This window comes from Malaclemys terrapin, chromosome 7 (assembly GCF_027887155.1).
Source record: "Malaclemys terrapin pileata isolate rMalTer1 chromosome 7, rMalTer1.hap1, whole genome shotgun sequence".
In the NCBI taxonomy this organism is placed as follows: domain Eukaryota; kingdom Metazoa; phylum Chordata; order Testudines; family Emydidae; genus Malaclemys; species Malaclemys terrapin.
In genome coordinates, this window is record NC_071511.1 from 85,315,491 (window position 1) to 85,332,147 (window position 16,657).

Below are 16,657 nucleotides of genomic sequence, written 5' to 3' on the forward strand. Positions count from 1 at the left end.
GACCCTATTTTAATGGAGTCACTTGGACTGGCTTAGACTTGCTGGGGCCCTGGACTGAAGCCCAAGCCCCACTGCCAGGGGCTGAAGCTGAAGCCTGAGGTCCTCAGCCCTGGGTGGCAGGGCTCAGGTTACAGCCCCCGTGCCTGGGGCTGAAGCCCTTGGGCTTCAGCTTTAGTGCGCCGCCTGCTCTCCCCTCCCCTCCCTTCCCCTTGAGCAGTGGGGCTCAGGCTTTGCCCCCTCCCCCTCATCAAGGGCAGCGGGGCTTGGACGGGCTCAGGCTTCTGTGTCTCCCCCCTCCTGGGGTCATGTAATTTTTGTTGTCAGAAGGGGATCACAGTGCAATGAAGTTTGAGAATCCCTGGCCTAGATAGACCTATATTCCCCTGCCTTTACAGGTTTCAGTCCACTTCACATAAACTTTTCATCCAGTATTAAACTGGGCAAGAAGTGACCTTTCCAAGAGCCATTCCTTTCTTTTGAAGACCCTTTTGGAACTTACAAATAGACTTTAAATTTCAGTTCACCTGTGGCTTTGTCCATACTGGCTCCATCATATGCAACTCACTTTCCAGCAATTTATCAGTGGTAATTAGTGTTAGTTTCCATTTACTTTGTCAGCTCATGAAAGTCTAATATAGGAAACAAGCTGTCATGCTGCACCTGAACAAATTTCACACTTGGTTGGTGATAGTCTTTTCTGGATAATTTTAACTTTAAAATATTAATGCCATAATCATCTTCTATAAATATTGCCTTATGCTCAGATGCAGAAAAACCTGGTGCCAGCGGAAACCTTCTCTGTCTGCGATATATGTGAGACAATGGTGAAAGAGGTGACCAACCTGCTGGAGAACAACAGGACAGAGGTGTGGTGTTGGTGCAAAGGACAATTCTTATACTTTGATGTTTTGAAGTAGAACTTGTACTAAATACTTGCTGGAATGATGCAGCTCCTTGCTTGGAGCATGTACCGCTGCTGTTACAGGGTTGGAGGGAGAGTTGGTATGTGGTAACTTGTATTGCCCTAATAGTACTCTCTGGGTTCCTCATGCTCCTGGAACAGTGAGATCTGTCCCCCTCCTAAGTGGGATCAAGGGCATAAATGGGTACTACTGAGATTGATTCCATGAGTTCTTCCTTCTCACCACATCTCCCACTCTCTTATTCCAGGAGGAAATAGTGTTTGAAATGGAGAAGCTCTGCTTCGTATTCCCTCAAAGTATCAAAGACCAGTGTAAGGACTTTGTGGAAACCTATGGCAAAGCTGTCATTGACATGTTGTTGGAGGCAACTAGTCCCGAAACTGTATGCATCATGCTGAAATGCTGCACAAGCCGCAAGCCTTCTCCTGAAGGTAAGCACTGGGTAACCCGTATTGAGTATAAAACACACTTGTTTAATGTGTGATCAGATTCCCCTGTAGGGACTATCTTTTACTATACTATTTACCTGGACCTCAATTGTTAGCCTCTTGGCTACTCTTTAGTCTAAGAACTGGACCAGCGGCAAGATGAGAAGTTTTCAATATAATCATTCTAACAAAAAATGCTAATTGTCAGTCTGTCTATTTTTGATTAGTGAGAATTGCTTCGGAGCCATTACAGGCTGGTGACTTCTGTGACGTGTGCAAGATGGTTGTACATTACTTAGAGAAGCAACTGGAGAAGAATGCTACAGGAGCTGAAATTGAGGCTGCACTTGAAAAAGTCTGTCACTTCCTACCAAAATCTATCAGCGAGGAGGTAAAGTACCTCATGCGGGGAGGGTAAATAGACATAAGTGATAACTTAGCCATTATGAGGCTAGAGGATCTGAGGGCTAAAATCTATGCCTTGTCACCTATCAGAGTGCTTTTCTCTACCCTGATCCTTTACCTTCCAATAGATTATCCTTTCTGAAACCCAGCTGGGACCAAATTCTTGTGCACTGTGCCTGGATATTAATGTCCAAGTCTTCACAGTGACTTCTGTGCTTGAGATGGCTCACTGCCTCCATCTGTGGCAGGTGATATTTGAAATATTATGGAAGGGTTCATGGACTGCTGACTGCTTTGAAACTAGCCACAGTACAACTGAGACTCTGGAGTGTGTGTGGTTCTAAATTGCCCCAAATTGGCAGCCTGATCCCTGTTGGGATTTCTCTGATGCTTGGTATCAAAGAGTGTAAGCTTTCTTTTTGTTCATAGTAAACTGCACGAGTGAGGAGGAAGCTTGATCTCTGGCAGATCAGGTGGCAGCACCTGCCTTACAATCAGAAAAGAGAGCAGTACAAATTGGATAAATGTATAAAACCAACTAGCCCAGCAAAACAGTAGAAAGACAGACAGAATTCACACGTTGACTTGTATGAAAATACAGCCCATTGTCATGCTAAAGCAATTATTGATGATCCGTCAATTGCAGTAAGTATAATGGTTACAGTGAAGGAATTTTGTCCCTTCGCTGGAGGGTAAAGGAGCTGGGGCATTGTCTGCTGTCCCATCCTGAACTGGGTGCAGTTTAAAAAAACACCTTGTACATTGAGACGCAAATTGCTGGATTGTTTCTCTGTTAGCTTTCTTGGGAAACTTGTCATGACTGCAGTTTGTGATGCCCTGTATCTGAGGTGGAGGGGTTGGAATAGATCACATGTTAGACTGCCTCAGCCTTTTGGTACGGTTTAGGGGATTAACAAAATTGTCGGTAGTATACTGGCTTGTGAGTTAGCAAAAGGCAACGTGGTAGTACACAGCTGAAGATATTCTGGTAAACCTTGATTGGATGGTTGAAGAGTGCTAATGGGATATAGTCTTTCACATAGACCCTGTAATGGATTTGGACTGGTAACCTGTGACTAAAAGCAGTTATAAGTTGTTCGCTGTCTAGTGACTCCTGTAAAGTGAGCTGGTAATCAGTCCAAGTCACAATTGACAACTTTGTTGGAATTCTCAGCAGAAATCCTAGACTTAATGGTCATGGAGACTGATTATCTTCTCCCCTTTAAAGATGGTATCTCCAGTAGAAGGCTGAGGGGTACTGGTGCAGTGGAGCTTGCCCTGCTGCTGCCTATGTTCAATTTGTTGAGTTTCCATTTCAGATACTGGCATAATCTCGTCAATTACACTAAAATTTGCTTTAAAGTTGAGCAGCCTTTTCTCTTCATAGTGCTGTGATTGTCCTTTGAATACTTTTGTGTGTACTCTGCCTCTCCTCCACCCTTCTCCGTTCTTCCATGCTTGTGATTGTATTCTAAGTTGCTGCTCTGAGATTTAGCTTCAGTGGCAGATCCGATTTGGTGCTCCTTCCAAATAACATACAGATATCTAATGGCAAACACTATGATGGTAAAACTTATTGCCTTAGTGAACGCTGTTTGGAGGAGGGGAAGGCGTATCTTGTAAATTTTTTTTCAATAAATCCCTTCACATATCACAATCTAAGACAACAAATGTTAGTTATATTAAAAAAAAAAAAAAGGTTGGGAGTGGTGGGGGGAGACTTTTTAAATTAGACAAAAAAAAAGTTCTGTTAATATAACACAAGGACTGTTAAAATTACAATTAATAAACAAAAATCAAGCAGAAATCAATACACCAACATTGGTGTGTCAAAAATGAGGCCTGATTGGTGGACAGAATAACAAAAGGATGGGCTAGTCTGCACATCACTCCGCGTTTGGGTCCTTAAAGAAAAAGTTTTGGGGAGAAAATTGGCTACAGGTGCAAGCCTCATCATCCTGGTTGCCTCCCCTACCATCTCCTGCACCCCCAGCATTTGTTATTCCAATCCAGAGAGGTGTCCTGACCAGGTCAAAGTGAGGAACCAGATCACATTGCTGCCTCCACCAATTCTGGCTGAATTGTGAACACCACCTGGGATGTGAAACTTTGGCTTTGTCTCGACTACGCTGTTTTTTGTCGACAAAAGTCAGCTTTCATTAACAAAACGGTGGCGGTGTACATGCTGAAATGCCAATGTAACTCCCCTGCTATGCCAACATCGTAAAACAACCTCAACATCAGGCGTAGGGCTTATGTCTGTATAATTAGGGCAATGCAGTGTCCGTGTAGACACCATGTTCCCTACATTGGCTGTTCGCTGTCATTCTTGTCAATTTCACCGCTCACTGTGAAATTGACAAGAAAGCCGGGCAGCTAGAGTCCAGACCCTCTGCTCCCAGTGGGGAGTCCCAGGGTTGCTGGATCCTGCTCCTACTGGGGAACATTGATTGTCTTGTTAATTTTGTGGCTCTGGAGGGGCAGCCAAGCTCCCGCGGGGTAGGGAGCTGCCAGCAGAGCTGAGACCAGGCTCCCACGCTGCCCCTCTTAGGTCGGTGGAAGCGCTCCTGGTGAGGACGCATACCACTGATCCATGGAGGGTAGAGTGCACATCGGCCACTGCAGTAATTAATGCGGTGGTTGTAAATTGACCTAAATATGTCAACTTACCTTTATAATGTAGACATAACCTGTCTCTTCCCACTGTCCCCATGTATCCTTTTCCTTCCCTGCCTTGTATCTTCTGTTTCCTATCTCTCTCCTTTTTCCTTCTGTCTAATAAGTCTGGCTTTAGGCCTCTAAACAAAAAAGATAAAATGGAATGCCCCAAACAGCCCGATGCTGGTATGAGTTTGTCAGGTCTCAGGGTGACTGATAAGACTGCGCTATACGTGTGTGTCTTTCAGCAGCGAGGTTGAAAGTTAACATCCAGAGACACAAGCTGCATTTTCTGTCTTTGTTGTTCTTTTCTCTTCCCTTTTGGCTTCGTCTTAAAGAAAGTGGATTGGACTTCAGCAACAACAGCTCCAGCCAATCTCGACTAATTTCTTCCCCTTTCCTCAAAAGAACAGTTATTGCCATCTTAGTATTATCTAAACGACAGTCGAACAAGGGGAGATTTCCTTCTATAAACTCTCTCCAGCTGAAGGGAAAAGGAACAACCAGCAATGTTGTTACAATAAAAGCCTTACTTAATACTTTGCATTTCAAATGCTTTAACCATTTTTCCTTCTTTTCTGTAACTTAAAAAAGAAAGTTATTTACCATGGTACTAAATAGGCTAAAGCAAGGGTTCTCCAACTGCGGGTTGGGACCCCTTGGTGTTGTGAGGTTCTTACATTGGGGGGGCGGGGGGAAGGTCCGGAGCTGTCAGCCTCCACCCCAAACCCTGCTTTGCCTCCAGCATTTATAATGGTGTTAAATACATAAACAAGTGTTTTTAATTGGTAAGGGGGTCACACTCAGAGGCTTGCTATGTGAAAGGAGTCACCAGTACAAAAGTTTGAGAACCACTGGGCTAAAGTCTCTAGACATCAAACCCCAAATCTTGTTTACACAATTGAATGTTACAGTGACAGGGTCTTAACACCTTTAGCTCACATATTCCATCTAAATTAATACAAAATGTCTCAACCACCTATGTCTTGTTACAGTGTGTTCAGTTTGTGGACCAATATGAGCCAATGCTTGTGACGCTCTTGACAGAGATCATGGATCCAACTTTTGTGTGCAGTGTAAGTAGTGCATGCAGCTAACAAAGTTTCTGTGTAGAATAAGCTCTCCAAGGCAGGGACTGGGCTGGACCTTTGTGTGTGTACAGTGCCTAGCATGCACAGGCTCCGCTGTAATACCCATAATAAGTACACCATCAGCAGAGTGCACTGGGCCTTGCAAGACTGTAGTCTTCTGATCTTTGACAAGGGTGAAGGAGAGCAGGGGGTTTCAGTATCTCCCTTTTGCATAAGTGAAATGATCAGATCTGTTTCCAAAATCTTAAGTACAAGAATTTTACCTTAAATGAATAACTCACTCGCTCTTGTGAGGTCTCCTGCTTCTGGTAGGATCTTGTGTATTAAGTCGAGACCAGAAAATAGCATAGAAACTGAAATTGTCTGAGACCTGGTGTCCTCTCAAGGGGTGTCTCAGAAGTCTGTTCATTCAGCTACAGACTGAATTGTCAGTAGCATTCTGGCACTGCGGGTGTGGAAGCTCCTATCACTGCCTCTGCTTTGGCTACATATTCCAGCCCCTGTTGGCAACAGTCATAGTTGTACAGGAGGGACTGAATCAAGGGAGAGGAAGTGAGATCGCTGAATGTAAATGGGAAGCCACAACTCACCTTTCTCTCCCCTCTTTCACTGCACAGAAACTAGGAGTCTGTGTGTCGACTAAACAGCATCTCTTAGGGTCAGAAGAATGTGTGTGGGGCCCAGGCTACTGGTGTAAGAACATGGAGACTGCAGCTCAGTGCAATGTAAGTTATGAGGGATTTCCTCTTCAATAACCACTGAGGGGGTGCTGGAAAACTAATGTGCAGAAAGTTGAAGAGAAATACAACTGCTTTCATTAGAAGTCCTACAAATACAATGTTCTGGCTTCTGTAACACATCCTTCAAATCCTAAATTCCAGTTTCAGAAAGTAAACAAGGGGTCCCATTAGACCAGGGTCCCCTGGGTTTAATTATAGGCTCTTTCTTACCTGTTGTTGAATTACAGCAGAAATGTGTCCTATCACCTTCATTTCCCAACCCTTCATGTGGTACAAAACGAGCCTTGTATTTAGCCATGTATTCTTTTAGCTAAGGAGGATTTAACATGACTCCTTAATGGATGGATTCAACTGGCAACAAAAACAGACGGGAGGTATTGCTGTTCATTGGTAGAGGATGTTTCCTCTGGCAAGGTGCAATCTCTGGGCCCTGATGAGAAAATGACTGAAGAATCAGCAGCTGAAATCGAAGTTAGAGGCCTCTAATGTTTGAGTTCCTGTCCCCCAGTCTTTCCTTGTGAAGCCCCCCACAATGAATTTGATTCAATACCAAACAGTCTTTGCCCCCAGGGTCCTGGGTGTTGTGGAGAGGCCCCAAGCTGTTCATGCAAGTTCATGATGGGGGTGGTTTCATTTAAAGCTAGCAAACTGTCTTCTGCAATTCTACTACTACTGCTTTCTCTCTCCTAGGCTGTCGAGCACTGCAAACGTCACGTGTGGAACTAGAAGAAATCTTTAATTCTGAAAATGTCTGCACAGGGTTTTTGTTTTTTTAAATTGTGGGATAAGGAGCTGAATCTCCCTCCTCTCCTTGTCTTCTTAACTTCCCATCCCTGAAGTTCCTTTATTGTCATTCTTTTGTAGTAGTGCTGTGGAAGGTTCTGATCTGCAATGTTGACTTAACAGAGGCTATTTCTGATCATACAGTTTAGTTGATTATATGCTAAAAGAATATGCATTACACTGTGGATTTTGACCAGTAGGGTGGAGTATTGACAGTCCTGGGAGGAGTGGCATACAGTGAAAGTAAAATGAAGACAAAACCTTCTTGTGTCAATTCTAAAAAGGATCAGGATAGTGTCTAAATTTTAAATGTTTTTGTAGTCACTGGTTGGGAAGACCTCCATATGCTCTCGAGTGCTCTGCATAAACATCTGGCAAGAATATTAAATTATACACTAATTGTAAAGTTACATTTTCCTTGTGTAATCTTCAGAGGGAACTGTTAAGGTAAATAAGTCCACAAATCCCTTGGGCTGGAATCTTCAAAGCTTTATAGTTATGTAAAGAATATGCACCTAGAAAATGTTCAGTAATAAGTGTGTGTGTGTAAGGTCTTTGTGTGGGGTGGGGCAGCTTTTGTGTTGTGCTCATGGCCAAGTTTTAAAGATGTGATCCAGTGTAAACAGATCATTGATTTATGTAGACTGAGACTTAAGGCCTGATCGAAACAAGTTGTGGGAGTGGGATGGGCCACATAAAAGGCTTTATGCAGTGAAAAGTTCAGAAATCCCAGACCATGCCTGGGCAGAGGGTTCTCCTTGGACCTGGCCAGTGCTACAGAGACTGCCTTTGGGGAATTTCAAATATATTTTATGATCTGTTGGGGGAGGAAAGGAGGGTTAATGTGAGACAACAAAAGCAAAGCTGTGTGCTATGAAAGTGAGCTCTAGCTAAAAATGTGTGAGGGAAGAGAGAGGAGGGATTGAGGTTAGGTCTTCACACACAAATGCCCTGCGGATGAGCAGAGCTCATGTTTGCTTCCATGGGTCCATGATGAGGGCCTTGGTGACTTAAGAAGCTCTCCTCATCTGCTGCGCAACCAGAGGTGTCTGCTCACCTTGTGAAGTCTGGAAATGGTAATCATCTGGGGCATTGTGGTGCCATCACTACCAAGAGGGGGACTTTCTGGACTACTCGGGAGTGCGTATGTGCCTGCCTCCTTTGTATATCCTCCAAGCTGCCTGATGGTGAAGTGCTGGACCTTACATGGGTGGAAAAATCAACCTGCGTGAGCTTGGAGCATCCTGACCATTTCCTCTGGACCTCATTCTAGAGGCTCCAGTCTAGAGTGTCCCACGCCACAGGCAATAGGCAAACGTTTAAGGCACAGGTCATCCCACTCCCATTGAAAGACTCTAAACTAGTGGTTTTTTTTTTTTTTTTTTTTTTTTTTTTTGGGTTGCTTCTTTTCACCAGCCTTGTAGCACCCATATCTATGTACAAAATGGTCCCAGTAAGCTAAATCAGTGGATCTAGCCCATTTTGCTAGAGGGAGTGTATGAAAGAGGGATAAGAAAAGAGGGCAGTGATTAATCTAAAGGGTGGGAACAGAGTGGTAAGGTTTTATTTCAACCTTGTTTTGAGGTTCACCCAGACAGCTGGTGTTAAGATGGTATGTTTTTCAGTGGTCCAGGACTCCAGAACAGCCACCAGGCTCCCTGGCTTTGCCCAGAGCTGCCACTCACTTTCATCCACCCCTCAATCTGTCAGCATTACCAATGCACCAGGAGAAGCTCTGCAGGACACCCATTAATATACAGAAGTGCTCTGCCTGTGGAAGATGCACTGAAAATAATAGGAGACACTTGTATTATAGATCTGTTTCTGGCAGCTCTGTTAGCTTGCGAGGAAAAAAACTTTTGTGTTAATGCTGAACCTACGCAGAAGACCACATTCCTGCCTGGATTCATGCAACACAGAACCTGGATAATGTAATAGTACCATATCAGAGCAGTGGTTCTTTGCCCACCAAAGAAATGGGGTCCTTTCTATAGCCTTTCTATAGCATTAGAATAATGGGAAAGACATTTCAAGAATGTCAAGGTACATTAAACCCTAGCAAAATGTGGTAATACATTCCTTTTATTTGTAACGTTTCTTGAGCATTTTTTCATATTCATTTCTTTAGAGCACATAACAAATCCAATGGCATACATTCCCTTAGCATGCAGTGAGGAACAAACAGGCACAGAGCACCTCAGCCTTCTGTTTTTCTAGAGAATAGACAACTGTCATAAACCATTGGAAAAATCCCACTTATGTGGACATTGACTGGCTCCCCAAACACTTGGCTTTGGACCACACAACTAATTACCAGATTTGAGTGCATAATTCTGAACAGAATTTGTCAAAAAGAGGCACCTAAAATAAATGTTGAAAATGTTTCTGGAGAAGAGAAGATTACAGCTGAGCACATAACTCTCAAAGTAGGCGTAGCTTGAACTTTGAAAATTCCAGTTTCAACTTATTCAGAGAGTTGCCAGTGATAGTCTGCTTCTCTGTCAGAGCATTCTTTTGGGGTGGGAGTGTGGAGTGGAGGGCAGTTCTAGCAGCACACTTCAGGAACAAGCAAACTAATGATTTGAGTTAACTTAAAACCACTCAGTTGCAGCTTTCCTGCAGCTTTCCTTTCTCTAGTTGTACATCCTAGTTGACTGAGGTCAGTGATTTATGTATTTTTGTTTGGATCTGTATAGAACTCCGAAAGTTCTTGTTTATCAAAAAAGTGCTGTAAAAATACTAAGCATTTGCAGTTTTTCTCCATGATGGCAGGTTTGTGCAGTGGCTTCAGTGGCTTCTGTCTCATCTGGAGTTTCCCTGCCCAGAATTGGGGGAAGAGATGTTTTCAGAAACAGTGGGCTCTCCTTAACAGTAGCATCTCTACCCTAGAATTATAGGATGTGTGATACTGCAACTTTACATCTTTTAAACTACATGGCATCCTTTTTATTGTGGCTGGGGGTAACACGCTAGTTTTCTATAGGTGACAAGGTTTTAATTGTCTTGCTTTTTTTTGGGAAGCAAATGATTAACATAGTCACACTTAGCACAAGGTGAATTGGGAGCTGTTCTATGTAGTGTTTCAATTCTGGTGTTAGGAACCTTTAGTTTTTGTTTCTCCTGTAGAATGATAGCATTGTCTTATTCTAGACTGGAGGAGAAAAACATGCAGTTGCTTTTTGTAGAACATTGTCTTGATTTTGCACTAAAGCTTCTGTAATTAACAATAAAGACTTCCTGAAAACCTGACATCTTTGTGCTTTTTTGCTTTTCTATAGTATAGTAGTTCCTGAAATCTTCTTACTGGCTTTGGTCTGTTGATGATCCAAACATCGTGTACAACATTCCTCTGCTGGAAGTTCCCAGGAGGGCCTGAATTTTGAGATCAGATCTTGCCATATGCCCCTAAGAGTTAGATGTCTTGCTAGAGCTCCCTTTGCATGAAGGGGAGTACATGCTATAGCTTCTCACCAAAACTGTTGGAACATAGAACAGCATTGACACTTTTTGATGGGGTTTCCATCCTTGTCGGAAGGATACACATCAACCTATTTGAGTGGTGTCATGGTTTAGAGATCGAAATTTTCTTGTGACTTTATCTGGAACACAAGGCCTATGGAATGGGGATTTATGTACTGTTGAGTGGAGGAATTCAGTGTGGCTGGACTTCTTTTCAAGTAATTGCTTAACACCTTAGACCTTAAAGCCACTGAGCCTGGTTCTTCGTTAACTAAGTAGCATATACTTGGACAACAAAGGATTGAGCGCTATGCAAATCCCGCACCTTCCATGCTGGAGTGCCATGTTGCAATATAAAGAAAGGTCACATGGCCATAGGTAGGTTAACTATTCCAAGCATGTCTACCATTCTAGTGAGCAAACAGAGACCTGGGGCCATGGTGCTTCCTGTTGTGACCTCCATAGCTGTTCTATACATCACATCTCCCAGTGATTGGAAGTATTTTCTAAGCAGAGACCTGGCACAGCAACTGATGTGCACCAGTACAAGTGCCAACTATCTAGTCACTGTCTTAATTCAGTTTAAGAGAGATATAGGGCACTGAGGTAGGGCGAGGAAGGACAGAAACAGCCCAAATCTTGGGTGGGAGGTATTCAAAGCTCGTAGCTGAATTGAAAGGGTTATGGTATAAATCACGTTCTTGAGATCTCAAACTATAGACCTATTGTATCCATTCACAATAGGATGGAAGACTCTTCTCCAGGGACAAAAGTAGTGAGGAGTCTATATATGCTGTCCTTTCTTCTGTGCTCCAGTACAAGGGTTCCAGACACTGCGATTGGCTGGCAGGAGTCCACTGTGTCACATGGGCCAGTCAGGTCTTCCATACTGAGCAGGAGATGCCTGTAGATTAGCAGGCTCAACCATTGCCAACATGGGTCTAGTGCAGGGGTCTCAAACACGCGGCCCTCGTGCACCCCAATCCCCTGTCCTGAGACACCTGCCACATCCCACACCCCTCCTACACTCCCTGCCCTGAGCCCCCTGCCGCACCCTTCACCCACTTGCACCCCACCCACCAACTCCCTGCCCTGAGCCCCTGCCACACCCTGCACCCTTTCTGCACCCCTGGGGGCAGCATTGGGGTGGGGACTTCAGGGGAAGGGGTGGGAAGAGGTGGGGTGGGGCCTAATGGAAAGGGTGGAGTGGGGGCGGGGCCAGAGGCAGCGAGGGGGGGTGTCAGTGATGTGGCCCTCGGTTCAATGCACTAGTCTTCATGTGGCCCTCGTGGTCATTTGAGTTTGATACCCCTGGTCTAGTGCATGTTGTGTCACAGGACCCCAAAGCAACATTAAGGTGGTACAATGCCTTTGCTGTCCTCTGGGTGTGGAGTGGGGAGTCTGCTGGAGACACAAGGCAATATCAATCTACAGGTCATTTCAAATGACTCCCCTTCTTGCCCTCCACCCTTGCTGTCTCTTACCTGGATGTGTCCTGGTCAGAGGGATGCTCTTAGTCTCAAACATTTGAACTGGGTTTTCATAGGCACTGCAGGGGGGAAAATGTCTTTAGTCATCTGGGAAGTAGCAAGTTGACTGCCTCATAACTTTTCACCACCAAGGATCTGCTTGCTCTGCACCCAACAACAAAAATAGTATGGAGAGTGACCTATCAATATGGGGTGAGGCGGGAGAGGCTTGTGTGCTGCTGTTTTCAGTGTGAAATAGCCAGTTGGTTTTAGCTGCTGTTTCTCCACATCCCTGCTGATTGCAGGAACCATGACAGGAGTAGGACAGTCTCCTTCCACCTGCAGGGAACAGGCTGTTGTGCTGAGCAGTATCAGGTTTTTCTTTAGCTCTCCTGGGGACTTGCTCAGTTCTCGCTCTTTCCTCAGCATAATTTTGGTAATTATTACAATGATGTGCAGGGGAATGGGTGTGGCGATGAACTTGTGGGTGTCAGCTCAGTCCTCGCTGCCTGTCTCGGGGTTGCTCAGTGTTGGAGAGGCACAGCAGAGGGTAAAGCCCTGGAGAAGCTTTAGCTCTGATTCCAGCCACTGAAGGATTTTTAACCCAGAAACAGCATGGACCGCGTGTGGAAAGGCTGGGTGCTGCTAATCGCTCTCTACTTGGCTTCCTCCCAAGGTAAGGTCAGGCTGTTTTTTCTCTCCTCAAAAGAGCACCAAAAAAACCTCCCCTCTTTTTGTATCTGCTATTGTCAGCTCTTAGAAGAAAGATGAGTGTTTGCTTTCTGACCCCTCCCCGGGCCCCCTAATCATGCACTGAGATACTGAGGTGTGCAGTATTCTATAGCTTCTATTTGTGGGTTAACCCTGGCCCAGCTAGGAAGTGAGCACAGCACATTTGCCCTGTATTCTACGGGAAGGATGTACTTGGTTTGTTCCCAGAGCTGCAGAGCAGGGACAATGGCATCTGAGTTCATAGCAGACTTTCCCTGCCATCTAGAGAGCTGCTCGATTTGTGTCTCATTCCTGCGGAGGTGGTGTGTACGTAGGAATATTAAGATATGTCACTTCTGATTGATTCTGTGAGTGGGTAGAACATCATTCAGAGCTGCCTTTGCATTGATCCATGAACAGTCTGCTCCCTAGTTTTTATTTAAAAAAAAAAAAAAAAAAAAAAAAATGCTGAACCATCAACTCTGAAGCTTTTCTCCTGATAAGGTTATGAATACTTGCATATAGGTTAATGCTGGTCATGCTGCCAAACTTCAGCGGGTGTTTGGGTGAGTTCTTGTTAGTGTTACTATCTCGTGTGGCATCTCTAGAACTTCACTGGCTATAGAGAAATCTCATATCTGCAGTTTTGGATATTTGCTAGTAAAGTCATACAACTTTAATTTTCAGTGCAACTTACCAGTAAATAGACTTGGACTATGAGAGAACCCCAAATCCACCATACTCCTTGTAATACTAGGAAAGTGATTGTGAGATATGCTTATCTGATCTGAACATGTCTTCCCTGTTGCAGCATTAGGGAGAGGCAAAGAAACACCAAATTCCCCAAGGGAAAATCGCATCCAGTCCCAAAGCTGGCAATCTGTTTTACTCTGTGTAGGCAGAAATACTTGTTTAAAATGGAGCCGAAAATCCTTTCCCAGCCCACCTCCAACTTCCTTGGTCCTGTCTGTCAGATTGGCACACCCCAGATATCGGGCAATCTGCCGAAACACTGACCTTTAGAGCAGGACAAGTGCCAAGAGCACCTCCCCTGGTTTGAGGAACAGGGAATAAAAATATCAAAAGCAGAGTCAGAAGCAGCTAGCAGGGAAATTCAGGAAAGGTTGTCAGCAGCTAGCATGTCAGTGCCTGCAAAGCCAACCGCCAGAGCTAGAGTGCTTTTCAACCTCCTGTGCTAGTCTGGCCAGTGGGGTGATGCAAGGCAGCAGGGTGTGTAACACACAACTATGCAGGATACTCCGAGTCAGGAAGTGAGTTAAGCTAAACCAAATTAAGGCCATTCTAATTCTGAATGAGAGGATCTACACAGGTGTTTAATGCAGTTTACCTAATCCACTTTAAAATCACTCCTTTTAGTTAATTTGGATTAATTTTTTTGGTTGTCCATGTATAGACCAGCCCCATAAATTTGCACAGGAAGCTATTGCACAATAGCTATTGCACTTAGGGTGTGAATTCAATCTTACTCTAGAATAACGTGTGTAGACAAGCCTTAGCTGGCACCTTTACGAATGCATAGTTAGATTAGGTTATCTGCATTTACGGCTCTTTCTGAGTGCCTACATAAAGAAGATTGGGGAGCTAGGCACTTGGTGCAGTGTAGATGCCAGACATGGAACTAAGGAAAGGGGGAGGTGTTTGATCCCCTAGAACTCCTTGGGGATTTATCTGTACTCTTGAGATCCCACCTCTATATACTGGGTAAATGCCATACTGTGGGGTAGTGGTAGGTCAAATAAGGTATTGAGTATATCTTATGTTTGGGTACCTGGTGTCTCTGTTAGATCCTAAGCATCAGGTCTGTAACCCAAAGAAATCTCTGAACTCACAGGTTTATTCAGTACTGTAGGGATTTGCACCCGATCAGCCATTTAAGGTAATATAGATAAACCTTGAGTTCTCTGTAGTTTAAGGTCTGAGAGCCTGATCAGCTGCGCCCTCTCCTCCAGCTCTCGTAGTGGGGAGTCAGGCTTACTCTTAAGTGAGATAACCTAAATATCCCATCTCTGCCTCCAACATCACCCCAAGATGGGGCTATTTGGGATCATTTTTACAATCTCTAGTTGAGATAACAGGAAGCATGGCTCTATGTGCACAGATTGATTTGGGATGGGTGTCTGTGGAGGGAGTTTATACAGAGCCATCTGTGGGGAGTGTGATCTGATTATCCATATTCATAGATTCTAAGGCCAGAAGGAACCACTGTGATCATCTAGTCTGACCTCCTGTGTAACACATGCTATAGGACTCTCCTCCTCCCCCAAATAATTCCTAGAGCAGATCTTTTTTTTATGAAATCCAAGCTTGATTTAAACATTGCCCGTGATGGAGAATCCACCACGACCCACGGTAAGTTGTTCCAATTGTTAATTACCCTCACTGTCAAAAATTTACACCTTATTGGGTCTAGCTTCAACTTCCAGCCATTAGATGAGGTTATCTAGTATCCAATATTTGTTCCCCATCTAGTTATGTATAGACTAATTAAGCCACCCCTGGAACGTCTCTTTGAGAAGCTAAATATATTGAGCTCCTTGAGTCTATAAGACTGAAGATTAGCTGACTATTCTGAACTACATAAACCACACTACCATCATCACAAGATTGCATCAGACATGCCCACAATGCTTTTGCAAGCTGAACAGACGCGTCCTTGCCTCAAGGAACCTAGTATTATTTAGTCAAATACAATACCAAACACCGAAGATCAAAAGAGTGGTGTTGAGACCTCACTAATCAAAACTGCTATCAAAGCATAATTTTCTGGGTTGATGTATCTGCAGTGTTGTTCCAGGCACCCATGGTGAATGGAGGAAGCATATACTCAGGTCAGGTCTACACTACAGACTTCTGCCAGCATAAGTATGTGGGTCAGGGGTATGAAGAGGGGTGATCCCCAACTGTCATAGCTGTGTTGGCAGAAGTCCCTAGTGTAGATGCAGCTATACTAGCAAAGCTGCATCTTTCCCAATGTACAGGGCCGGCTCCAGGCACCAGCCGAGCAAGCTCATGCTCGGGAAGGCAGATTGTACGAGGTGGCATTCGGCACAATCCTAGGGCAGCATGGCCGCTTTTTTTTTTTTTTTTTTTTTTTGTTCCGCTCCAGCCGCCCTGTAGGGGCAGCAGTGCGGAGGAGGGGAGCACCCTGCAGCAAGCCCGGCAGGGCAGCCTGCGTCCTTCCCTCCCAGCTGACCGCGGCGCGGAGCCCTCCCAGCAGGCAGCTTGGCGGTTGGGGCTGCTGGCAGCGCCCCACTGAAGCCCTGGCCGCCCCCTTCTCTCTCTCCCCCCGCTCCCTCCACCTCCCCCCGCTAGCCGGGACACCAGCACAGGGAGTCCCCCTGCACCCTGGCTCCGGCCGTGCCGCAAGTTTGGATTTTTTTTTTTTTTTTTTTGCTTGGGGCGGCAAAAAAGCCAGAGCCGGCCCTGCCAATGTAGCTTGCTCTGCTTATAAGCTGAGGTTTTACTAGACCAGTACAAAGCATAGCTTTGCTAGTCTAGCTATGCCCACACTAGGGACACTTCGCTGGTATAGACTATTGGCATTCCTATCCTGGTAAAGCAATCCTGGTGTGGACACAGCCTTAGTCATGTCTGAATGCTGCTCTGAGCTCCTATCTTATTCAGGGAGCTGAATTTTGCCCTCACTGCATTGATGAAAATAGCTTTGGCTTTTGTTATCCCTCTGAAATGCTTTATTCTGGATTTCTTAGTTTGAGGGTGGTTTGGGGTTGTATTAGTCACCTTCTCAAATCTTTCATAGCAAATACTTGCCTTTTTTTTTTTTTTTTTTTTTTTTTTAAAAGGGCCAGATCTTTGGCAGATGTAAATCGACATAGCGTCATTGATTTACTGACAAGAACATACTGACTCACTGTTAGGGCTGATGCAGGATTGTAAAACTGCTTTGGCTATCAAACGCTAAGGGCTTGTCTAAGCGACTGTAGAAAGCGACACTCTTTAACTACTAAT

The 16,657-nt window shown here is 44.6% G+C and overlaps 2 protein-coding genes across 4 annotated transcripts in view; both read left to right on the forward strand.

Annotated features, from left to right (window-relative positions):
• Positions 1-10,277, forward strand: part of LOC128840564 (prosaposin-like) — a 44,862-nt gene extending 34,585 nt beyond the window's left edge. For both annotated transcript variants that reach the window (XM_054034738.1, XM_054034737.1), the window contains exons 9-14: positions 765-866; positions 1,171-1,354; positions 1,579-1,742; positions 5,410-5,490; positions 6,123-6,230; positions 6,936-10,277. In XM_054034738.1, coding sequence (XP_053890713.1) covers positions 765-866; positions 1,171-1,354; positions 1,579-1,742; positions 5,410-5,490; positions 6,123-6,230; positions 6,936-6,971 — 675 coding nt within the window. In that variant the 3' untranslated portion in view covers positions 6,972-10,277. The remainder of the gene's footprint in view (positions 1-764; positions 867-1,170; positions 1,355-1,578; positions 1,743-5,409; positions 5,491-6,122; positions 6,231-6,935) is intronic.
• A 2,174-nt stretch (positions 10,278-12,451) lies between these two features.
• LOC128841350 (prosaposin-like) overlaps positions 12,452-16,657 on the forward strand; it is a 43,763-nt gene continuing 39,557 nt past the window's right edge. Inside the window, exon 1 of one of the 2 annotated variants that reach the window (XM_054036358.1) lies at positions 12,452-12,632. In XM_054036358.1, the coding sequence (XP_053892333.1) occupies positions 12,572-12,632 (61 nt within the window). In that variant the 5' untranslated portion in view covers positions 12,452-12,571. The remainder of the gene's footprint in view (positions 12,633-16,657) is intronic. The other variant, XM_054036359.1, reaches the window with a different exon arrangement.